The 24,390-nt window shown below is 41.3% G+C and overlaps 1 protein-coding gene and 1 long non-coding RNA gene across 5 annotated transcripts in view; one reads left to right on the top strand and one right to left on the bottom strand.

Annotated features, from left to right (window-relative positions):
- Nucleotides 1–13,635, top strand: part of LOC140465041 (probable 2-ketogluconate reductase) — an 89,858-nt gene extending 76,223 nt beyond the window's left edge. For 3 of the 4 annotated variants that reach the window (XM_072560863.1, XM_072560862.1, XM_072560864.1), the window contains 3 exons: nucleotides 8,012–8,190; nucleotides 10,475–10,571; nucleotides 10,681–13,634. In XM_072560863.1, coding sequence (XP_072416964.1) covers nucleotides 8,012–8,190; nucleotides 10,475–10,571; nucleotides 10,681–10,837 — 433 coding nt within the window. In that variant the 3' untranslated portion in view covers nucleotides 10,838–13,634. Of the gene's footprint in view, nucleotides 1–8,011; nucleotides 8,191–10,474; nucleotides 10,572–10,680 lie in introns of all 4 variants that reach the window. The other variant, XM_072560861.1, reaches the window with a different exon arrangement.
- Nucleotides 1–24,390, bottom strand: part of LOC140465043 (uncharacterized) — a 68,323-nt gene that overhangs the window by 15,701 nt on the left and 28,232 nt on the right. The window lies entirely within an intron of this gene.

Raw genomic sequence — 24,390 nt, 5'->3', positions numbered from 1 at the left:
TAAGGCATCTGGATGAGTATATGAATAGAAAGGGTTTACAGGGATATGGGCCAGATGCTGGAAGATGGGACTAGATTAGATTAGGATATCTGGTCAGCATGGCCGAGTTGGGCCGAAGGGTCTATTGACCTTTCCATGCTGGATATTGCTGTGACTATGACACTATTCTCACTGTTTCCCACACCACCAATTTTCATATCATCTGGGAACTTGCTGATTGACTCTCCTACATTCAAATCTAAATCATTTATATATACCACAAACAGCAAGGATCCCAACACATATTCTTGTGGAACCCCACTGGACTCAGGCTTTTAGTCATAATGACCCCTCAACCACCACCCTCTGTTTCCTGCCACTCAGCCAATTCTGGATTAATCAGCCATATTTCCATGCATCCAAAAAGCTTTTATCTTCGCTATTACTCTCCCATGTAGGAAATTATCAAAAGTCATGCTAAAGGTTCACTAGATCAAATGCATCGCCATCATCTCTAGACCAGGTCACTTCTTTGAAAATATAAAACATGACCTCCCCTCATAAAACCATGTTGATTGTTCTTGATTAGTCCCTGCCTCTCAAGTGCAGATTAAACCTGTTACTCAGAATTGCTTCCAATAATTTCCCCACCATTCAGGTTGTACTGACTTGCCTATAGTTTTCTGGTTTATCCTTTGCTCCCTTCTTGAATAACTGTACCACTCTGCTTTTCTCCAGTCCTCTGGCACCTATCATGAGTCCTTGCATTTTTTTCAGGCAGAGATAGATACAGCCTCATTAAGTAAGGGTGAGAATTTATATCCTGGAGATGGGAATGTGGACCCAAGGTTACTATTAGGTTAAGTATGATATAATTGGCAGAGCAGGCAATGATCTACTCCTGCTTCTAACCAGTGTGTCTATCTATCAATAAATATATTATAATAAATTTATGAGATTATAATTAAACATATCAAAGAATGTTCTTAATGGAAGAAAATTATGGTTGTTATGAAACATTGTCCAATTGCACTCGTCAATGTAAGAATTTATGTTTTCAATTTCAAAAATAACCTTGATCTGGAAGTTGAACCATAAAATCAATTTGGAGAACTAGTGCAGATTGATGATTCCAGTTAAAGTGGAACTTTATGGATAGCTAGTCAATTATCATAATAACTCCAAAACCTTAACTGTTGTATTATTGTACTCATTATTGTGCTAATTTGACTTTATTTCAACTTAATATTTGTTCCTCTTGTATTCAGTTAGTTTTATGTTAGACAATATTTATTCCTTTGTTATGGAAATGATTATCAATGGATAGTAACATAAACTCCCATTCTTCTTAAGTTTGAATTTATCATTCAAGGTATTTTCACAATATCTAACTTCTAATAATTTACCAATAAGATAGTTATACTTGCAGATCACAATGAAATAAGAGGACAACAACTTATTTAGATATTTTTGAATTATTGGGCCAAAGATATCACTGGGGATAAGAATAAAATAATTTATGCGCAAATTAAAAGAATTTGCACATATATATCACCTTATTATACCTTGAGGCCATCCCAAGTGACTTATAACGATTGATTGTAACTAGAAAATGTCAGTTTTTAAACAAAGTTTGTCATCTTAATAGCAAATAAGAGTCTTATCTCGGCACAAATAATGTTCAAAAAATGTTGGCGATCACAGTTGAATGAGAGGGAGGAACTGAAGGAAGTCAGTGTTAGTAGGGAAATGGTTTTGGGGAACTTAATGGAATTGAAATCCTCGAGCATCTGCAATCTATATCCAAAGTACTAAATGAAGTAGCCCTTGAAATAATGGATGAAAGGTGGTCAGCTTTCAAGATTCTACAGGCTCTGAACATTTTCCATGGATTGGAGGCTAGCTAATGCAACCCCACTATTTAATAAAGGAGGTAGTGAGAAAACATACACACCGGTCAGTCTGACATTAGTAATGGAGAAATACAAAAATCCATTATCAAAGATTTAACAGCAGAGAACTTGAAAAACTATGACAGGGTGAGTCATCATGGATTTATGAAAGGAAAATCATGGTTAACAAATCCATGGAATTTTTCAAGGATGCAACCACCAGAGTTATAAAGGGAAGCCAGTGGATATAGTTCACTTGGATATCCAGAAGGATTTCGGTGAAGTCCCACACAAGAGATTGGCATGTAAAACTCAATTGCATGGGTAGGGGATACTATATTGACGTGGGTAGAGAACTGGTTGGCAGACAGGAAACAAACAGTAGGAGCAGCAGGTCTTTGAGTGGCAGGCAGTGACTAGTGGGGTGCCACAGGGATCAGTGCTTGGACCCCAGCTCCTCACAATATATTAATGATAGAGATATTACATTTAATTCCATCATCTAAAAGTTTGCAGACAATTCAAAGTTGGGTGGCATGGTAACCTTTGAGGAGGATGTAGAGAAGCTTGAGTGTGGTTTGATCAAGTTGAGTGAGTGGGAAAATACATGGTAGATGACGTGGAATGTGGATAATTGTGAGGTTATTACTTAGGTAGCAAAAACAAGAATGCAGATTATTACCTGAATGGTGATTGATTGGGAAAGGGGAGGTTCACTGAGACCTCAATGTCCTTACACACCAGTCACTGAAAGTAAGCAAACAGGTTCATCCTGCAGTGAAGAAGGCGAATTGTATGTTGGCCTTCATAACAAAGAGATTTGAGCACTGGAGCAGGGAAGTCTTGGCCTTGGTGAGTTCACACCTGGACTATTGTCACCATAGAAGTCCTACAGTGTGGAAACAGCCCATTTGGCCCAACACGTCCGTACTTACCCTCCAAAGAGTAACCCACCCTGATCCATTCCCCTATCCAATTATTCTACACTTACCCCTGACTAATGCACCTAACCTACACATCCCAGAAGACTGCGCAATTTAGCATGGCTAGTTCACCTAATCTACACATCTTTGGACTATGGGAGGAAACCGGAGCACCTGAAGAAAACCCATGCAGACATGGGGAGAATGTGCAAACTCCATACAGTCGCCCGATGGTGGAATTGAACCCAGGTCTCTGACGCTATGAGGCAGCAGCTACACTGAACCACCATGCTGCTTCATTGTGTACAGTTTTGGTCTCCTTTAGGCCTCCTTAACTGAGAGAGTTCAATAAAGGCTTACCAGACTGATTCCTAGGATGGCAGGACTGACATTTGAAGATTAATTGAATCAGTTTGAACTATATTCACTGGAATTTTGAAGAATGAGGCAAAGTGGAGGAATTTTACACAAAGTGATAAAATTTTAACAAGGCTAAATAAGATCAACACAAGAATGATGTTCCTAGTGATTGAGGAGTCCAAAACCAGCTGTTGCAGTTTTAGGATGAAGTCTGTCAATTAGGACTGAAATGAGATTTCATCACCCAGAAAGCCTGTGGAATTCTCTGCCACAGAAAGCAGTTGATGTCAAAGCACTCAAGAAGGAATTAGATATAGATATAAAGGAATGTTCTTCTAGCTAAAGGAATCAAAGGGTGTGGGAGAAAGTAGGAAGAGGGTACTGAGTTGGAGGATTAATCATTATCATATTGAACAGTGGAGGTGGCTTAAATAGCCAAATGGCCTACTCCTGCTCTTACTCCTGATGTTTCAAGTCCAGATATGTGTCATAATGTGTAAGTGCGGACTGATTTTTTAAAAAAGTAGATCTCCTATCTTTTCCCTTTGTTAATGTAATTCATTAATTGTTTAATGTGTCAAATGGATGATGAGGTGGTGGTTTTAATAAAAAAAAGTGTTCTTAGCTGATCTGTGTGATTGGCTGTGTATAAATACGGATATATTTTAGAGATCTTGACCTGCAGTGATAGCGTCCATATATTTGAGCTGGAATGGCTGAGCTTAAGACCAATCTGCATAACGTGTGTGGTATAACACATCTGAACAGGCTGATTACCATCATGGAGTCATACAGCACAGAAACAGGCCCTTAGGCCTAACTTGTGCATACTGACTGAACTATTCCTATTTGCCCATATCCCTCTATACCTTTCCTGCCAATATATCTGTTCAAATGTCTTTTCAATGTTGTAATTCTACCCTTCTCTACCACTTCTTCTGGCAGTTCATAACCTATATACAGTACCATCTGTGTGAAGAAGTTGCCCTCAGTGCCTTTTATATCTTTGCTCTCTCACCTTAAAGCAATGCCCTCTAGTTTTGGATTCCTCTACCTTGGGGAAAAGACCTTGGCTGTTCACCTTACCTGTATCCCTTATGATTTTATATACCTCTGCAAGGCTACCCACAACCTCCTATGCTCCAGGGAAAAAAGTCCCAGCTTATGTAGCCTCTTATAACTGAAACCTTCCAGTCTCGGTAACATCTTTGCACCCTTTTCAGTTTAATAACATCCTTCCAATAGCAAGGTAACCAGAATGATTTTGAGTACATCTACCAGATCTTAGTTTAACATTCTCTGCATGAGCAGATTAATCTCAGTTGGTTTCTCCACAGAACTGAAGTTTTCATCCCTGCTAGCATTCTGGTAGATCCTTCCTACATCTTGTCCCATACTTGAACTGTGGTGCTCAAAATTTTCTAGTGGAAGCCAAAGTTTTTATAAAGACTTTGCACAATATCCTTTTTTTTGTACTGTATACTTCTATTGATAAACCTGAGGATGAGTTTTAAAATGGCCTTCTCAACTTTTCGTACTCCTGAGATGCAGGGACAGAAATCATAGACGTTGGTGCTGCTTCTAGCCTGGGCCCCTAACTCTGGCCCTTGCCCTGACCTGAACATAGCATGCCGCCTAGTGTTCTGGGCCTCAGTTATTGAGTCGTGATGCATATTTATCTATTTCCTTCTCGCTTATATAATATGCATCAATTCACCTTTTCAATTTGTCAGTTCCCACTTCAAGGAGTGTTATTGGTTGAAAATAGACTTCCACCACTCACTCAGGTGACCTCACTCAATGAGCTGTCAGCTAAACGGAATGACTAGCAGCTCTGTCATCCCAGCATTACTGCCCAACATAGGATTATAAGCAGACCCAGAGTCCAGATCCTGGATTCTAAGATTAGGTTAGTGCAGGTGGTCTGATAGCAGGAGGGGGGAACATGGGGCCTGGGGAAGTGAGAAGAAAGGTGTGGGGATCTTAATTGAGAGGAAATATCCATCTAAACATAGACTTTGAAGGAGGCACCTGATGTGGAAAGGAGATTATCCTGCCCGAAGTCTAACCGGGTGACTTGCCAGATTTCTACTCTACCCTGAACTCTTTCTAGCTAGACAGGAAACAGCCCTTAAGTAGTCATTGCAAGGAAGACTGGGCGAGCTAGGCCTTTCACATCCCACTGTATTATTGTTGGCAGGTTGGAGCAGGTGGATGGATGGTAGGAGAGCTTTGGAACATTTTACACCCTCCCTCCTGCAAACCCACTGATGGGGGCTTACAAAATTCTGCACCTAAATTCTTCCTTGTCTTTTATCTTCACCCAAAAGGTGAGAACCATATCAACCCGCTACATAGTTTATAGAGGCCCTTTTTGTTGATCTAATTTTATTCATTGACTTTCACCAGAAAGTACTCTTGAACATTGTGCTATTGGGCATTTAAGTCACTGGAATTCTCTACAATGTAGAATTTTTGACATTCGTCTCATAGAAATCACCTCTTTACCAACCTGAAAGGCCATTCAGGTATTATTCCAAACCCTGGTGATTTCCCAGGTCACCTTGATACACCTTAATGAGCTCCTGGTAGAGGCACTGATTGTCCTTCTTGTTTGTTGTCATTGTAATTTTTGATTTTCCCAACACAAAAGTAATAAACCTAATCCTCCCATTATGGTGGATTAGTGGTGCTGGAAGAGCACAGCAGTTCAGGCAGCATCCAACGAGCAGCGAAATCAACGTTTCGGGCAAAAGCCCTTCATCAGGAATAAAGGAGGGCTTTTGCCCGAAACGTTGATTTCGCTGCTCGTTGGATGCTGCCTGAACTGCTGTGCTCTTCCAGCACCACTAATCCAGTATTTGATTTTCAGCATCTGCAGTCATTGTTTTTACCTCCCATTATGGTGTCCAATAAACCAGAGTTTTGTGAACATTAAGGAAGAAAATTTACATTAATAGGTGTGTTGAAATGATGAAAATCAGAATGTTTTGTTGATATAATTTAATTTTGGCCCATCCATGATATACAACATCAGAAATCAAAAAGAAAATTGCTGAAGTTTTTCACTTGTTCTGAATCAAATAAAGCTGTTAAAGAAAGCTGCAATTAATGTGTACCTATATTAGAGTATCTAGTCATGGGTTTTCTCCAGAAGGTTCAGAGAGCCCTTTTCTCTGGCCATGTGCTCATTGAAAAGGCAAAAGAATTCATGAGTAAATTAAAGTGACTGATCAATGTGTATTTTCAGTTTCAGGATTTTCATGTTTTAATTATGTCATGATATTAGGTTATCCTGTGCACAAAAAAACAACTGACTGTGAAGCTGCAGAAGAATACTGAGAATTATTTTACTAATTAATCTCTGAACATCATTTAGCCCTGACCAAATTTATAATGCAGACAAAATTGGCTCATGTTGGCTCTGTTTATCAAATTCCAAAATGGCAGATGTGAGTGAATCTTGTTCTACTGGCTTTGAAACTGAATAACATAGATTGACAGTATTAATGAGTGGTTAAAAAATTTAATCACCCTAGGTCATACAAGTGTATTGTAGTTTATAATGTAGAATAATTCATGCATGGACAAAGAAATTTTTCAAGAATGGTTTCATTTTGTTTTGCACCCTTGGTGGAAGTACAATTTAGAAAAGTAGGCAAGATTGATAATCGTGAAACTTTACGGCAGCATGGTGGCTCAGTGGTTAGCACTGTTGCCTCACAGTGCCATGGACCCAGGTTTGATTCCACCCTCTGATGACCAGCTCTGTGGAGTTGCTGTGTTCTCCCGGTGTCTGCATGGGTTTTCTCCAGCTTCTCCGGTTCCCTCCCACAGTCCAAAGAGTTTGGGCATGTGCAGGCTAGATGGATTAACCATGGGAAATGAGGCATTACGGGGATAGGATAGGGTAGAGAGGTTCAGTCTGGGTGCGATGCTGTTCAGAGAGCCATCGTGGACTCTATATGTTGAATGGCTTGCTTTGATGCTTTAGGGATTCTATGACCATTGATACAGAGTTGTTGAACTCACACTCAAACCAGGGTTAGTGAACAGTTAACATTTTTCCTGCCTGCAAATGAAACTTAATAAGTGTAACCTCTGGACCCAAGTGTCATTCATAATTTGAAATGTGATTACAAAAAAGATTTTGAGAGAACATTAATCATGAAGCATTTTACAGAACTTTGAGTTCCCTTAAGCATAAAGAATGTAATCTTGAATGTGAAGTAAGTGAAAAGTGAAACTGTTAGTTGGGCTCAGAGGAAATTCTTTGCTCTACTTGCAAAAACCTCTTCTGATAAGGAAACTTTTGAAGGATTTAATGTAAGAATAAAGTATTATATTTTGACTTACTGTTGAAGATTAGAAGCAACTAGCTTTTACTTCTTGCGTAGCTGCATATTATTTTATATTCTTTCTTCCATCAACAAATGGAACTGTCGTGTGAACCAACATGTTTCAGTAACTAACGTGACTCTTTCAATATTTTACTGCAGTTGCAGCCTCTCATTTCTGCCTATCTGGATTTCATCAAGTAAAGAACAGTACTGCACAGAGTGCCCCATCTGTGTTCTAATTGAAGTTCCAAACAAATATTACAATGCCCTGGTATTTTACTATTTTTAGCAAAGGGATTGTGAAATTGTCATTATGCAAAAATTGAGGTGAATTTGGAGGTTTCAACATAATGCCCTTTGGCAGACACACTATCGGCAAAGCCAAATAGTGAAAGGATTCATGAAAAGAAAAGAAGTGATTTTTCACAGGGCCGTTAAATAATAACTAAAATGTATGCCAGGTACTAAAAATTCATTATCTTTATAATAATTAACATTTTGCTTCATCTATTTTTAGGACTGAGGAAGAAGAGAGGCTGGTTGGGGCTTGTTACTGTGCAAAAATTGATGATCTCCTCCTAAAGTCAGATTTTGTGATGATTGTAGTAAGCTTGACTCCTCAAACTTCCAAAATGATTGGGGAAAGAGAGCTCAGTCTAATGAAACCCAACGCTACTCTTATTAATATCTCCCGTGGTAAGAAAGTGTACAGTATGTGTAATTGCTTGTTTTACAAAAATAGCCATTGTTTGGAAAAATGTTTTCATAATTTATCTGCTATGATTAAGTTCCTTATATAAAAGGTTTGTGATTGTCTAATTCTATTAAACCTTATATAAAATGACACGTTTCTAACTCAGAAAATTATCAAAACTCATTTTGTCGGACTGGTTTACAAGATTCCATGATTTATACTCTTACTTCACAGGAGTAATTGTGGATTCCACTGATAGATAGTTTCAACATTAAATCTCTGGGGATCAGTCCAAGCATTTATGTGATTGATTACAATTAGAATTCCTACAGTGTGGAAGCAAGCCATTCGGTTTATTGAGTCTCCATCAGATTTCCAAAGAGTATCCTATCCAGATCCACCCATACTCTACCCTATCCCTGACCTATCATGACGAATCCACCTAACTTACACATCCCTGGACATTATGGACAATTCAGTATGGCCAATCCATGGAACCTGCACATCTTTGGACTGTGGGAGGAATTTGGAGGTTTTCACAGACACAGTAAGAATGTGCAAATCCTGAACAGACAGTTGCTCAAATGTCAGCTAATCTGCTCTACTTGTTTCTTTTCATGGAGGTACCTTTCCCAATTAGTAAGGATCAAACAGGACTAAGCAATACACTTCCTGTATATGAGACTATACTAAAGAGCTTTCCATATGTAAGTAAAACTCATTGGTCATGTGACAAAAGTGAACTCTCCATTGTCAAGGGAAGGTCAATATTAAAGCAGTACTGCTGGTACATAAAATATCTGGAATTTTCATTGAGCACTGTATATTTAGAAAAGGCAGTTCACAGAGATATAATCAGGTACAATCAAAAGTTTGATTTATGAGGGGGGTTTAAGGGGATCGGGAGCTGGAGGAAGGTCAGAAGCAAATTTTAACACGACCTGATTAGCAATTGAACAGATTTTGAGGAGCAACCATAAATGGTAGTGGGGAGGATGTCACAAAAATATAGAAGGCTGAACCCATGAAAGAATGAGTATCTGAAGTGTTGGGGACCATGAGTCAATGTAAGAAAGCAGAGGTTGGGGTGATGTGTGAGCAGGATCTATTTCAGGATAGAAGACAGTGGGTTGCTTTTGATGGGCTGAAGCTATGTGGAGAATTGGAAGCCATTTAGAGAGCATTAGAATGAGAATGAACGTAACTAAATTATGCATAAGTGTTTCAGAAGAAGATGCACTGAAGTACAGGCAGAGGCAGGTGATGATACTTGGTCACATCATCCAGCAGGAGTTCATGGTCATACAAGAAGCTTTTGGATTGAGGTTTGTGCATAGAAATGACAGTATCACCTAAAATCATGAGGAAGAATGTGCACACATGGCTGTGTGTGGTCCTGGCATCTCTCGCCCTCTTGGATGCAGATCCCCCTAGGCACAAAGTTTAGCAGACAAAGAGTTGTCCAGCAGTGGCTCTGCCAGGGAGGTGCCACCTTCACAGAGAGTCAATTCTGTAGAATGGCCAGGGAGTATGCATCATACAGGCTTTTGCACTGACCTTTCAGGAGCCTGTAACCTTTGTTGTTAGGCTGTAAAAGCCTTCTGACATGTGTGCGGCAGCCTCCTCCCTCACAGGTCGAGTCAGTTTAGTCTCCCTACTCCAACTGTGCTTGCGACCATTTTCTTTCTATTGTGCACTTGCAATTTCCAGATGGAATGCAATAGTGAGCACCCCTCCTCCAGTATCTTCCAGCTTCAGCCTGATTGTGTTGGTGAGTCGTCAAGTATCTACAGCCACTTCCCACTGATCTATATCCCACCAACCTCGAAGGATTCACACTTCCACAAGTATAAATCCAACCATCATTCATGTCCCTACCTCTTCAAGCCACAGTATTACTAACCTGTTCTAGCCCTTATAACATGCTGCTATTAAACCAAACTCTTTTCCAGGAAGAGACATAATGGACACTAATCAAAAAAGAGGTCAGAAGATAGTGGTTGCCTGAACTAATATTTTTGTCTTGAAGAATTTTTGTTATTGAATTCTTTAAAAAGTTAACATTACAGATGTGTGTTAGATGCAATATGTTTCCCTGACTGACATTTATTTCAATTAAAATGAATGACATGGTCTCCATGATTGCAGTAAAACATTCAGAGGATAAATTCCCCCAAAACAAGTATTGCTAAAACTATAACTTCTACTTTGCCTGCATATTACAAATCTATGTTCCACATACAGTAGACTATGAGATCAAGCTAACAATTTGTTTGATATCTCAAGGTGGAGTGATTGATCAGGATGCTTTGGTGAAAGCGCTTCAGAACGGGGTTATTCGTGCAGCAGCACTAGATGTCTCTGAACCAGAGCCCCTTCCGAGGTATGTTGTCACATTCATTTATTCATATTATCATTTCAAAAATAGCAATCAATGACCTCGGCACAGACACCCATTTAACATCACAACCATCTCGTGCTTTTCCTAAAAGGAATCATCCTATACTACATTTACCAAATGTCATTCTGACTCCCCACATTGGAACTGCTACTGAAAAGACCACTCATGAAATGCTGGAGAAAATGATTGAAAATGCTGTGGCTGCTGTTCGTGGATTTCCGATGCCTGACGAAGTGCTGCTGTCATGATGGGTATAAGCAGTAGAGATTTGTGATGCTTTGATACTAATACACTGTAGGAATGACCACCTCAACATCAGTTCATTCAAAACAAGAATGTCAACATTTTAGTGAAGAAATAAGGTTTTATATCCTGTTGTCAGCCAAAATAATACTGGGATTTTCCTTTTCCCTCCTTTCATATTAATTTATAAAATTCAGGCCAGCTCTCACACTCAAGCACAAGAATCTTCATGCAGATATGACAAGATGAATAATGAATTGACTGAACAAGTAAAACATAGTGCTTCTACTTCTGTCCACCAACACTATATTCATCAGACCCAGCACAGGAACAGGGGCCAATCAATACTGAGGTCCACCTCTGTTCATTGAAATAACAGCCCAGTCTGGTGGTGTGCACAGCTCCCCTTGATATTCACACCCTTACCACTCCTGCAAGACAACCCTCATCTTAACTTATCTCTGAGCTGAGTCATCCAGTACCACAATAACAAATGCTCACAAGCTCTATGATAACATCAGAAATCCTTGGGAAGGTGACAAATCGGATAAAATAAACAAAGATTGCTTGAATTGCACTTGCAAACCATGATCTCAGACCAGATCAAAATCTGTAAAAATAGGAAAGCTCATATTCTGTTTGACCACTACGTGAACTAACCCTGGTGAGCAGAATCAAATAGTTGATCTGAAAGTCATCGCTAGTCTTCATCGCCAGACCATGGCAACACGACACCTGGAGGAAGAGCGACTCATCTTCTGCCTAGGAACCCTCCAACCACAAGGGATGAATGCAGATTTCTCCAGCTTCCTCATTTCCCCTCCCCCCACCTTTTCTCAGTCCCAACCCTCAGACTCAGCACACCTTCTTGACCTGCAATCTTCTTCCCGACCTCTCTGCCCCCACCCCCTGTCCGGCCTATCATCCTCACCTTAACCTCCTTCCACCTATCGCATTCCCAATGCCCCTCCCCCAAGTCCCTCCTCCCTACCTTTTATCTTAGCCTGCTTGGCACACCCTCCTCATTCTTGAAGAAGGGCTTATACCCAAAACGTTGATTCTCCTTCTCCTTAAACGTCGATTCTCCTTCTCCTTTGATGCTGTCCGACCTGCTGCACATTTTTAAGCTCTGATCCCCAGCATCTGCAGTCCTCACTTTCTCTCTGATCTGAAAGTCAGCCAACTATTCGTAACAAAACTCCATTGAAGAACTGGGTCAACAAACTCTGCTCGACTTAATTTAGTAAAACATTTGAAGATAATCAGAGGCCTTCTGCCAAAACTTTAAAACCAAGCAAATGGATGAACTAAACTTCAAAGAAACCATCTAAGCTATGGGCACATTTCACACGGTCAGTTCTAGATTTCATCATTGTCCATTTAAAGGTGTGAAGTAGGAGCAAGAGTAGGCCTATCAAACCTGTTCCTCCATTCATTACATCATGGTGGATCCGTTTGTGGTCTCAACTCCCCATTTTAACCTACCTGACAACATTTGACTACCTTGTTAGTCAAGAGGAATACAACAGTTGTACAATCCAGAATAGCATTTTATCCACGGATGGTATATTTAATTACGTCTGAAAACTTCCCATTTTCACAATAACATTCATTCTTTAACCAGCTCATCAGATGTCAGAGGTTGGCAACCATAATATTTTATGATCACTAACCATTCTGAAATAAGCTGCAGCACCACTCACTATATTTAAATAGACACAGTCAATGATATGGAATTTTGTAATGAGGTGTGAATTAGGCACGGTGGCTCCGTGGTTAACACTGCTGCCTTACAGCACCAGAGACCGGGGTTTGATTCCAGCCTCAGGCAACTGTATGGAGTTTGCACATTCCCTCTGTGTCTGCGTGGGTTCCCTCCGGGTGCTCCGGTTTCTTCCCACAGTCTGAAGATGTGCAAGTTAGGTGAATTGGCAATGCTAAATTGCCCATAGTGTTCAGGAATGTGCAGACTTAGGTTGGTTAGCTGTGGGAAATGCAGGGATAGGATGCTCCTCCGAAGATTGGTGTGGACTCAATGGGCTGAATGGCCTGCTTCCACGCTGTAAGGATTCTAGGTAACACCCTATGTTTGACCTTTCATATGATTTCCATCTCCAAACAATAGTTTGCAATACTTCTTGTCACATGATTTATGCTGTTTTCCAAAACTGGCCCAGTTCCACCAAGTTTGAAAATAACCACTTCTGCAATTGTGCCAACAAGTAAAGGCAATAGATAGGACTCTATATCTATGCCCTTAGTCCACACCATGGAAAATTTGTACTGTTGAGAATCCCAGACTGAGGTCCTGCAGACTATTTTTCAACTTTCTCAATGCACTTGTGAGCCACACATCAGGGCTGGAAAATCTAGCGTTTTGTGCTGCGTAGCCCAGGGTGAGATAGTCGTCAGAACTGGCCGCCCATTTGGAATTATTTGCCACTGGTTAAATTCACAAACCCGAAAAGAAGTTCCCACACTCGTGATTCATAATGGCCAGTAGCCAGTACTTCACAGTGTAGCAGACTTGAATCCACTGATTTTAACTGGTTTGGCAAGATTTTGTCCCATTGTCAGTTTTATTCCCGAGATCATATATGCAGATCAACACATAACCTGTGTAAATTACAGCCTTTTTAGTTGATAACTGCTGTTTTAACAGTTAATTTAACCTGATATAATATATATTTTGCTGAATAATTTAATTATACAGATTATGAGTGAAGTGTAAAAGACTGCAGTATGGATATTTAATTTTTAGTAACATTGTAATTGGTTTAGAATACTATATATTTTCATTAAATTTATGGTGTGCAAAATTAAACTATGATTAAAATATCTTGTAAAAATCAGAACAAAAGCATTGTCCATTCATATACTTTATGGTATAAAGACTGACTAAACTGGACAGCATCTGCAGTCCTTACTTTCTTTCTAAACCGGATCATGCTTTGGGTAGAACTATCTTTGCATCCATTTCCATGACCCCAACTCTAGGTGCCCCTTTTACCATGACCCCCATGCTACCCCATGTACTGAAATCCAAGATGATCCCTGTTCGAATCCTTGGAGCATTTTTGGTGACAGTTATCAGTCTTAGGGTGGAGATGGGGGGTTGCTAGTGATGGAGAGCTGTTGGCTTCTGATTAACTGGCAATCCTGAAGGAGTGGGATTTCCACCTAAAATGTCCTAAATCACATGGTAAGCCTGATGCTGGGTGGTTATTTGCCCGACAGGCACTTAATTGCATTGGGCTTTTCCCATGGAAGTGCCACAGGTTTTCTACTAGTTCTCCAACCAATGGAGGAAAATCCTACTGGCAAAACAAAATCAAGGGCAATATTGCCTGCATCTAAAATTAATGTCACAAAAAAAAGTCATGAGCTCTGAAAAATAACCTGAGGTGGCTGGCTCTATGTACCTGTGTGCAAAGAGGCCTAACAGCATCACTGCAATCTGAGGTATCAGAGAGTTCTAATTGCAGTACTGAAGTGCTGAACCTTACAAGATCTGAGATCTGCAATTATGATGTGGTGAACCAATACCAACCTCTGGAGAGAAAGGCTAAATGTCACTTCCATGAGAGATGAGCAACATTATCCATTAAAATTTATTTCATCCTTGGGATGTCTGAAGAAAATGCTAATATGCTAAATGGGTAAAACTTTACCAGTTACGAAGAGTCTTGAGCACACATTTCAAAAGAGTCAGTGATCCTAAATTTACAAATGTGCAGGATTATTCATAGTAAAGTGTCACTCATGCCATGTATGTGCCCTGACAAATTTATTTCAACCAATATCTTGCACTACATCGAGATGCAGTCTCGGGGGCCCACAGCTGAATTGGAGAGAGCCTGGTCTATAGTTGGCCTGGAAGATTTAGCTGCTTCTTCCAGGAGTGTTTGGGTCTACAGGATTCAGGCCAGCTGACAATGCCCTACCTACATGCAGGTTCACCCTCCTTTGCCTAGACATGCTTTGATATAGAAGGAATTAAGGGCTATGGGGAGAGTGCAGGTAAGTGGAATTGAAATGCCCATCAGCCATGTTTAAATGGCGAGTGGACTCAATGGGCCGAATGGCCTTGCTTCCACTCCTACATCTTATGGCCTTATGGACATCAATGATCCAGGGCCAGGCACCTGTGGAGTATCCTGGAATGAAACTTCTGGGGGCCCATCTGTGTGGCTCTTTCTTCATCTGCGTTCATATTTAGAATCGTTGAGAGGAATGGCACCTGAGGGAGGTCTATCATTGCAGTCTAAACCTTCAAAAATTATTGACTAAACTATTTGCAAAACGTTTTTATTTATTGGAAAGAAACCTGGCTGAACCCTTTCTAATATTAAATCAATTACAATCTAAAACCATATTGGATTTTTAGGTTTTTTGGTTGATAAATGCACTGTATCTGCGATGGCTTCATCTGTTAGCTCTGTTGAGCAGCATGTTGCACCAAATAGATCAGCTTATATCACTGCTCGAATTTCCATGATGACCTTTTACATTGTTATTAGGTTTGTTGGCCTCATCTTCTCCTATTGTTTTTGGAGCACCTTATGCAGTTGTAACCCACTTCTTGCTTCTTGTCCAGTTTTTAACTTGCCACATGAACTTCAGTTTCTCTCTGATCAATAATGCTTCTCATAGGTTTAGCCATATTTGCAGGGTTTGAATGTTCATTAATGGGGAGAACTTCACAATCTTGTGTTCCTCTGGGGCACTAACTCTATTTTGTTTAGTGTGGTCATATTTTAAAAAAACTTACATGAATTTCGCTAATCCAGAGTTACCATTTTGGAATTTTCTATTCTAACATTTGTCATTCTATTCGATTTGCTAATCTGTCAGAGAATGGTTGATAACTTCAATACAACTGGAAATTTGGGTTAGTCAAATTTGATTCATTGTGATTTAATTCCATTTATACATATTCCACACATTCCTGAAAATAGCAATTGTTTGACTGGCTTGCTAGGTGACTTCTAAAGTCCTAAAGAGTTAACTACATAAAGTTCAATTTTATGGCTTTTCTCGAAGTGTTTGGAGCAAAAAGTTGATTTAATTAAGCAGGATGAGGTTCTGAACCACACAGACTTCCCTTTCTGTCTGAATTAAGTTGGGAGAGAGGTCTAAATTCCCTGCAACCGATTGATGCCTGTAAGTGGGAAAGTAATTACCACTTACCACCACTAGTATTAACCCAGAGATAGGACGGCAGCAGATATAATACTGTGTGACTGGGAAGGACATCGTCAAAGCGAAACATTCTGGGAAGGGAGTCCTCGCAGTCAACATCACCTTGAAGCAGTCTGAAAGTGATTTCTCACAGTTGGTGTCACAATGAAGCAGTCTGGGAACGGTATCTTGCAGTCAGCATCACAGTGAAGCATCTTGGGAAGGGTGTCCTCACAGTCAATATTACTTTGAAAAAGTCTGGGAATGTTGCCTTTGCAGTCAGCGGCATGGTGAATCAGTCTGGAAAGGGTGTCCTGCTTGTTGGGAAGAAAAATAAGTGACATCTCAGGAAAACCAGAGTCGTCTTACCCTACTGCAGCAGTAGAGGCTCCAAGGCAGAGAGCTGATTGGTAAGGAGTAAGTGATGTCAGGTGTCTACTTCCAACTTTTATCACTTATAGTTTGTAAGGTCCTTTTGTGGTTTATAGTTTCTGGAGACTATGCTCTATAGTAACAAGGAACAGGAAGGAAGGATCCTGGAGAAAACCGATATAATTTGAACATATATTATTTAAGCATCTTCCATAAGGTTTAAAGTGGGTAAATCATGGCAGGAGAACTCAAAGTCATGGTGTGCTCCTCCAGTTTTATGTGGGAAACAAGGTACCCTTCCTGTGTTTGGGACCAGCATGTACACAGCAAGTGTCTCCAGCTGCAGCTCCTGGAAGTCTGGATTTTGGAGCTGGAGCAGCAGCTATACTGTGAGCCTCCCTGAAGTCGAGAGAATCATTGACAGCCCATGCAGTGAGGTGGTCATACCAGAGGCTAACATTCTACAGGCAGAAAGGGATGGATGACCACCATGCAGTATAAGAGGACAAGGTAATGTTGTGGATTTGAGGTCATGTGCAGTGCCTTTGGGAGGGAGAGAGTGTTGTGGTTCTCTTCGCAGAGCTGGGAATTTCTGCTGCAGACGTTTCGTCCCCTGACTAGGTGACATCCTCAGTGCTTGGGAGCCTCCTGTGAAGTGCTTCTGTGTTGTTTCCTCCGGCATTTATAGTGGTTTGTCTCTGCTGCTTCTGGTTGTCAGTTCCAGCTGTCCACTGCAGTGGCAGGTATATTGGGTCCAGGTCGACGTGTTTGTTGATAGAATCTGTGGATGAGTGCCATGCCTCTAAGAATTCCCTCGCTGTTCTCTGTTTGGCTTGTCCTATAATAGTAGTGTTGTCCCAGTCGAACTCATTGCTTGTCATCTGAGTGTGTGGCTACTAAGGATAGCTGGTCGTGTCGTTTCATGGCTAGTTGGTGTTCATCACCTAGACGTGATGGTACAGAGAACACCGAACGGAGAGTTCACCACAAAGGTATACAGGAAAGCCACACACACAGACCAAGACCTGAAATATGAAAGCATCATCCCAACACACAGAAAAGAAGTTGCATCAAGAGGGGCACAATACACTACAGCACACCAGAACTACAAAAGAGGAAGAAGAACACCTCTACAATGTATTTGCCAAAAACATACCCCCACAATTTCATCAACAGATGCCGAAGGGAAAGATAAAGGAATGAGGACATGCCACAACCCAAAGAACTAGCCAAGTTACCATATATCAAGAATATTTCTGAACTGACAGACAAACTACTACAAGGGGTAGATCTAGATGTAGATGTAGGGGTATGGGTGGGTTACGCTTCGGCGGGGCGGTGTGGACTTGTTGGGCCGAAGGGCCTGTTTCCACACTGTAAGTAATCTAATCTAATCTAACCACTAGGACTCATAACAGCACACAAACCAACAGATACTCTCAGACAACAACTCACCAGGACAAAGGACCCGATTCCCAGCATGAGCAAAACCAACGGAGTGTACAAAATCCCATGCAAGGACTGCACAAAACACTACATAGGACAAACAGGAAGACAGCTAATGATCCGCATCCATGAACACTAACTAGCCACGAACGACATGACCAGCTATCCTTAGTAGCCACACACTCAGATGACAAGCAACGAGTTCAACTGGGACAACACTACTATTATAGGACAGGCCAAACAGAGAACAGCCAGGGAATTCCTAGAGGCATGGCACTCATCCACAGCTTCTATCAACAAACACATCGACCTGGACCCAATATACCTGCCACTGCAGAGGACAGCTGGAACTGACAATCAGAAGCGGCAGAGACAAACCACTATAAATGCCGGAGGAAACAACACAGAAGCACTTCACAGGAGGCCCCCAAGCACTGAGGATGTCACCTAGACAGGGGATAAAATGTCTGCAACACAAATTCCTAGCTTGGCGAACAGAACCACAACAACGAGCACCCGAGCTACAATCTTCTCACAAACTTTGGGAGAGAGTGTTGTTCTGGGCTGAGGACTTACAGATGCCTGTTTGTATGGCTGGATGGCGCGATCCCAGAGTGTGCTGGAGGATTGAAGGTGTGTGGCATTTGGCTGTGGGGTAGACGCCTGGGGTTTGGTTGCTGTTTTGACAGCGGTTCAACTTTGGCCGATTGGTTTGGGTTGTGAACCTGGGATGCTGGGACCCGGTCAAGTTTGAATTTGTTGTTTTGCCGGCATCAAGCCAATGGGACAGTCTGATGTTGGGGCGGAGGGGTATAGGAATGCACATATTTTGAAAATTGGTCAGAGAGAAATTCCTGGAGAGCTAATTGCCCAACTAACATCTTCCTCTCAAATAAATTAGAAAATGAGGTGGGGCTCGGTGGGTTACTCTTCAGAGGGTTGGTGTGGACTTGTTGGGCAGAAGGGCCTGTTCTGACACGGTAGGGAATCAAATCAAATCAAAGGTACCTTTTCATGTGCAACATACTCGCAATAAAAATAAAGATGACGACCCAAGGAGATCAGCAGCTGGAAAAGTGAAGACACAGACTGTGTGGTTTTGAAATTAAGTTGATGTAATTTTAATAAGTGTCTTATGGGAACAGCATATTATTAAATAGTTGATGGCAGATAGTAAGCAGTAAGAGAAAGGGGAGCTTAGATTTGTGAATAATTATTGTTTAACGTTCACTTTTAGAGTTAGAAAATAAATTGATGTTATTTTCTCTTAAATAGTGGAATTTGGGAGTTCACTGTCACTCATTAACAGATTATGAGGCGAGATGAACTTTTCTGGGTGTTTGGTTTAATTAACAGAAAAGGCTTGCCTCTGTCGTAACAGTAAGCAGTGCACAAATCCCCTGGGGCCATTCCCCTGAAACAGCTACATCACTCTGGCTATTGTTGAGGGGAGTGACCTGTTAAGAGAAACAGCAACAGCCAAATTCATGGCACTACAGTTTGCCCTGTTGCACAGGGGTGGAGCAAAAAGTGTGGAAATGCAGTATTCATAGTGGACTCAATTGTAAGGGGAACAAATTGGTGTTTCTGTGGCTACAAACAAGATTTCAGAATGGTTTGCTGCCTTCCTGATGTTAGGATCAAGGGTGTCTCTGAGCAACTACAGACTGAAGGGTGAGGCTGATTAGCCAGTGATTGTGGTATATATAGGTACCGAAGACATAGGTTTAAAAAAAGATATGAGGTCATAAAAACAGAAAATAGAAACAAGCTGAAAAGTAGGACCTCAAAAGGTAATGATTACTGTGCCACCTGCTAGTCAGAATAGAAATGACAGGATATGTCGGAAGAACAAAGGCTCAAGAGATGCTGTGAGGGGGAGGGTTTCAGGTTCCTGGGACAAGTTCTGGGGTGTTAATGAGATGAGTATAGACTGGAGGTGTTCCTGGGTATGACTGGGACTGATGTCCTGGGGGGAGCATTTGTTCCCTAAGGGGAGTGGTTGGTGGGTGGTGGGAGAAGGGAGGTGTACATTAAATTGGCAGGGGTGTCGAAACCTATACAAGGAATCAGAGGAAGGGGAATCATGGTTGACAATAAGCGGAAGACTCAAAGGCCAAAAACAAACAACGCTGTAAGAAGTAATGGAAATTGGATGAGGAACATTAAATAGACAAGCCTTCAGGCTTTGTGCCTCAACACATGGAACATTTGAAATAAAGTAGAAGAATTAACAATGCAAATAGATGTAACTGGGTATTATATATTTGGGATTACAGAGACAATGGGTTCAGGTGACCAGGGATGGGAACTGAACGTCCATGGATATACAGTATTTAGAAAGGATACACAAAAAGGAAAAGACAGTGAGCTGTATTATTAATTAAAGTGGATAGAATTGAGAAATACCAATAGGCAAAAAACGTTAATGGGGATGATATATAAACCTCTGAACTATGGTAGTGATGTTGGGAATTGCATTAAATGGAAATCAGAGATGCAAGAGGTAAATGAATAACTTTAATTATGGTCTTTCATCTGCGTATAGATTGGGTGAATTAAATTGGTCACAATACCATAAAGGAGGAATTCCTGGACTGTATACAAGATGATTTTCTGGACCAATGCATTGACAAATCAACTAGAGAATATGCCATCTTAGACTGGGAATTCTGCAATGAGAAAGGAATAATTCATAATGTAGTGTGAGAGACCCCTTGAAAATGAGTGACCACAATATGATAGAGTTTTCCATCAAGATGGAGTAAGGTAAATAATTCCAAGACTAGGGTCCTGAATCTTAATAAGGAAAGAATCTTCATTTTTTTCGGCGGCAGTTGAAGTGGGAGGAGCAACAGTGAGGACCAGAGGCCTGATAGGAAGGTAAGTTTAAAGTATATAAACCTGCCTAGTGTATAGGCGGAGCGCACGCTGAGCAGGAGCAGACACGGGATTCTGGGTAAGTGAGGCTTTATATTTGAGTGGTTGCTTTACCCAAAACATTACTCAGGTGGTGTCTCCCAGCTGTTCTCCTCCTCTAACCAAAACAAAAACGTTCTGTGCACTGGATCGGTAAGTGGACTAGTTTTTTAGTATTCAGTAGTCTCGTTGGGAATTTAGAATAGTGGGAATGGAGGTTAGGGCAGTTGAATGTTTCTCCTGCAGAATGTGGGAAGTAAGGGTCACCACTAGTGTCCCTGCTGACTTCATCTGCAGGAAGTGCACCCATCTCCAGCTCCTTAAAAAACATATTAGGGAGCTGGATAAACTTCGGATCATTTGGGAGGCGGAAGGGGTTATTGACAGGAGTTACAGGGAGGTAGTCACACCTCAGGGATAAGAAGAAGACAGATGGGTTACAGTCAGGGGATGGAAAGGGAACCGGCAAGGAGTGCAGCGATCTCCTGTGGCCGTTGCCCTCAATAACATATACCATTTTGGATACTTTACAAGGGGGTCTTACCAGGGGTAAGCCATGGGGTACAAGTCTCTGGCACAGAGTCTGTCCCTGTTACTCAGAAGGGAAGTGGGAAGAGGCATTAGTTACTGAGGACTCCAAAATTAGGGTTTAGATGTTTCAGTAAGAACACAGAGGATGGTATGGAGTGGGGGGGGGGGGGTATTGTTGGTAAAGGACAGTATTATAGTTGCAGAAAGGACATTTGAGGAGTCATTTCCTGAGATAGTATACGCTGAGGCTAGAAAAGGAGAGGTGACCCTGTTGGAAGTTTTCTATAGACCTCTGAATAATTCTGGAGATGTAGAGGAAAGGATAGCAAAGATGATTCTGGATACAAGTGATAGCAACAACGTAGTTGTTATGGGGGACTTCAACTTTCCAAATATTGACTGGGAATATTGTAGCTCAAGTAATTTAGACAGGTCAGTTTTTGTCCAATGTGGTGCAGGAGGGTTTCCTGACACAGTGTATAGACAGGCCAACAAGGGGTGAGACCACATTAGATTTGGTACTGGGTAATGAACTCAGCCAGGTTTAGATTTGGAGGTAGGTGAGCACTTTGGTGATAGTGACCACAATTCTGTTATGTTTACTTTAGTGATAGAAAGGGATAGGTATATACCACAGGGCAAGAGTTACAGCTGGGGGAAAGGCAATTATGATGCGATTAGGCAAGATTTAGGATGCATAGGATGGGGAAGGAAACTGCAGGGGATGAACACAATTGAAATGTGGAGCTTATACAAGGAACAGCTACTTGATAAGTATCTATCTGTCCGGCAATGAGGAAGTTGTTGAGCACAGGAGCCATAGTTTATTTAGGAAGTTGAATCTCTTGTCAAGAGGAAGAAGGCAGCTCACTTAGGGTGCTTGAGAGTTACAGGTTAGCCAGGAAAGACCTAAAGAAAGAGTTAAGAAGAGGCAGGAGGGTACGTGAGAAGTTGTTGGCAGATAGGATCAAGTAAAACCCTAAGGCTTTCAATAGGTATATCAGGAATAAAAGAATGACTAGAAAACGATTATGGCCAATCAAGGATAGTAGTGGGAAGTTGTGCTTGGAGTCAGAGGAGATAGGGGAAGCGCTAAGTGAATACTTTTCGTCAGTGTTCATACTATAAAAAGACAATGTTGGCAAGGATAATACAGAGATACAGGCTACTAAACTAGATGGGATTGAGGTTCACAAGGAGGAGGTGTTAGCAATTCTGGAAAGTGTAAAAATAGATAAGTCCCCTGGGCCAGATGGGATTTATACTAGGATTCTCTGGGTAGCTGGGGGGGTGAGAGATTGCCGAGCCTTTGGCTTTGATCTTTATGTCATCATTGTCTACAGGAATAGTGCTACAAGACAGGAGGATAGCAAATGTTGTTCCCTTGTTCAAGAAGGGGGTTAAGAGACAACCCTGGAAATTATAGACCTGTGAGCTTTACTTCAGTTTTGGGTAAAGTGTTGAAAAAGGTTATAAGAGATATGATTGATTAATATCTAGAAAGGAATAAGTTGATTAGGGATAGTGGACACAGTTTTCTGAAGGTAGGTCATTCCTCACAAACCTTACTGAGTTCTTTGAGAAGGTGACCAAACAGGTGGATGAGGGTAAAGTGGTTGATGTGGTGTGTATGCATTTTCAGTAATACTTTGATAAGGTTTCCCATGGTAGGCAATTGCACAAATTACAGAGGCATGGGATTGAGGGTGATTTAGTGGTTTGGATCAGAAATTGGCTAGCTGAAAGAAGTAAAAGGGTGGTGGTTGATAGGTTATTCCTGGAGTTCAGTTACTAGTGATGTACCACAAGGATCTATTTTGGGTTCACTGCTCTTGGTCATTTTTATAAAGGATCAAGGCATAGAAGGATGGGTTAGTAAATTTGAAGATGACACTAAGGTTGATAGAATTGTGGATGGTACAGAAGGATGTTATAGGTTACATAGGGACATAGGTAAACTGTTGTGGTTCTGTTCGCCGAGCTGGGAATTTGTGTTGCAGACGTTTCGTCCCCTGTCTAGGTGACATCCTCAGTGCTTGGGAGCCTCCTGTGAAGTGCTTCTGTGATGTTTCCTCCGGCATTTATAGTGATTTATATCTGCCGCTTCCGGTTGTCAGTTCCAGCTGTCCGCTGCAGTGGCCGGTATATTGGGTCCAGGTCGATGTGCTTATTGATAGAATCTGTGGATGAGTGCCATGCCTCTAGGAATTCCCTGGCTGCTGTTTGGCTTGTCCTATAATAGTAGTGTTGTCCCAGTCGAACTCATGTTGCTTATCATCTGAGTGTGTGGCTGCTAAGGATAGCTGGTCATGTCGTTTTGTGGCTAGTTGGTGTTCATGGATGCGGATCATTAGCTGTCTTCCTGTTTGTCCTATGTAGTGTTTTGTGCAGTCCTTGCATGGGATTTTGTACACTACGTTGGTTTTGCTCATGCTGGGTATCGGGTTCTTTATCCTGGTGAGTTGTCTGAGAGTGGCTGTTGGTTTGTCTGCTGTTGAGTCCTAGTGGTCGCAGTAGTCTGGCTGTCAGTTCAGAAATGTTTTTGATGTATGGTAGTGTGGCTAGTCCTTTGGATTGTGGCATGTCCTCATTCTGTTGTCATGTGGTAAGCGGCAGAGCTGGGCTGAGAGGTGGCAAATGGAGTTCAGTGTGGAAAAGTGTGAGGTGATTCACTTTAGAAGGAGTAATAGGAATGCAGATTATTGGGCTAATGGTAAGATTCTTGGTAGTGTAGATAAGCCGAGGGATCTCTGTGTCCACAAACATAGATCCCTGAAAGTTGCCACCCAGGTTGATAGGGTGGTTAAGAAGGCATACAGTGTGTTAGCTTTTATTAGTAGAGGGATTGAGCTTCGGAACCATGAGGTTATGCTGTACTTGTGCAAAAGTCTGGTGCGGTCGCACTTGGAGTATTGCATACAGTTCTGGTCACCATATTATAGGAAGGATATGGAAGCTTTCAAAACAGTTCAGAGGAGATTTACTAAGATTTTGCCTGGTATGAAGGGAAGGTCTTACCAGGAAAAGCTGAGGACCTTGAGGCTGTTTTTGTTGGAGAGAAAAAGATTGAGAGGTGACTTAATTGAGACACAGAAGATAATCAGAGGGT

This window comes from Chiloscyllium punctatum, chromosome 41, assembly GCF_047496795.1.
Source record: "Chiloscyllium punctatum isolate Juve2018m chromosome 41, sChiPun1.3, whole genome shotgun sequence".
In the NCBI taxonomy this organism is placed as follows: Eukaryota; Metazoa; Chordata; class Chondrichthyes; order Orectolobiformes; family Hemiscylliidae; genus Chiloscyllium; species Chiloscyllium punctatum.
Note: the sequence above shows the minus strand (reverse complement) of the source record. Positions and strands in the feature narration are given on the sequence as shown.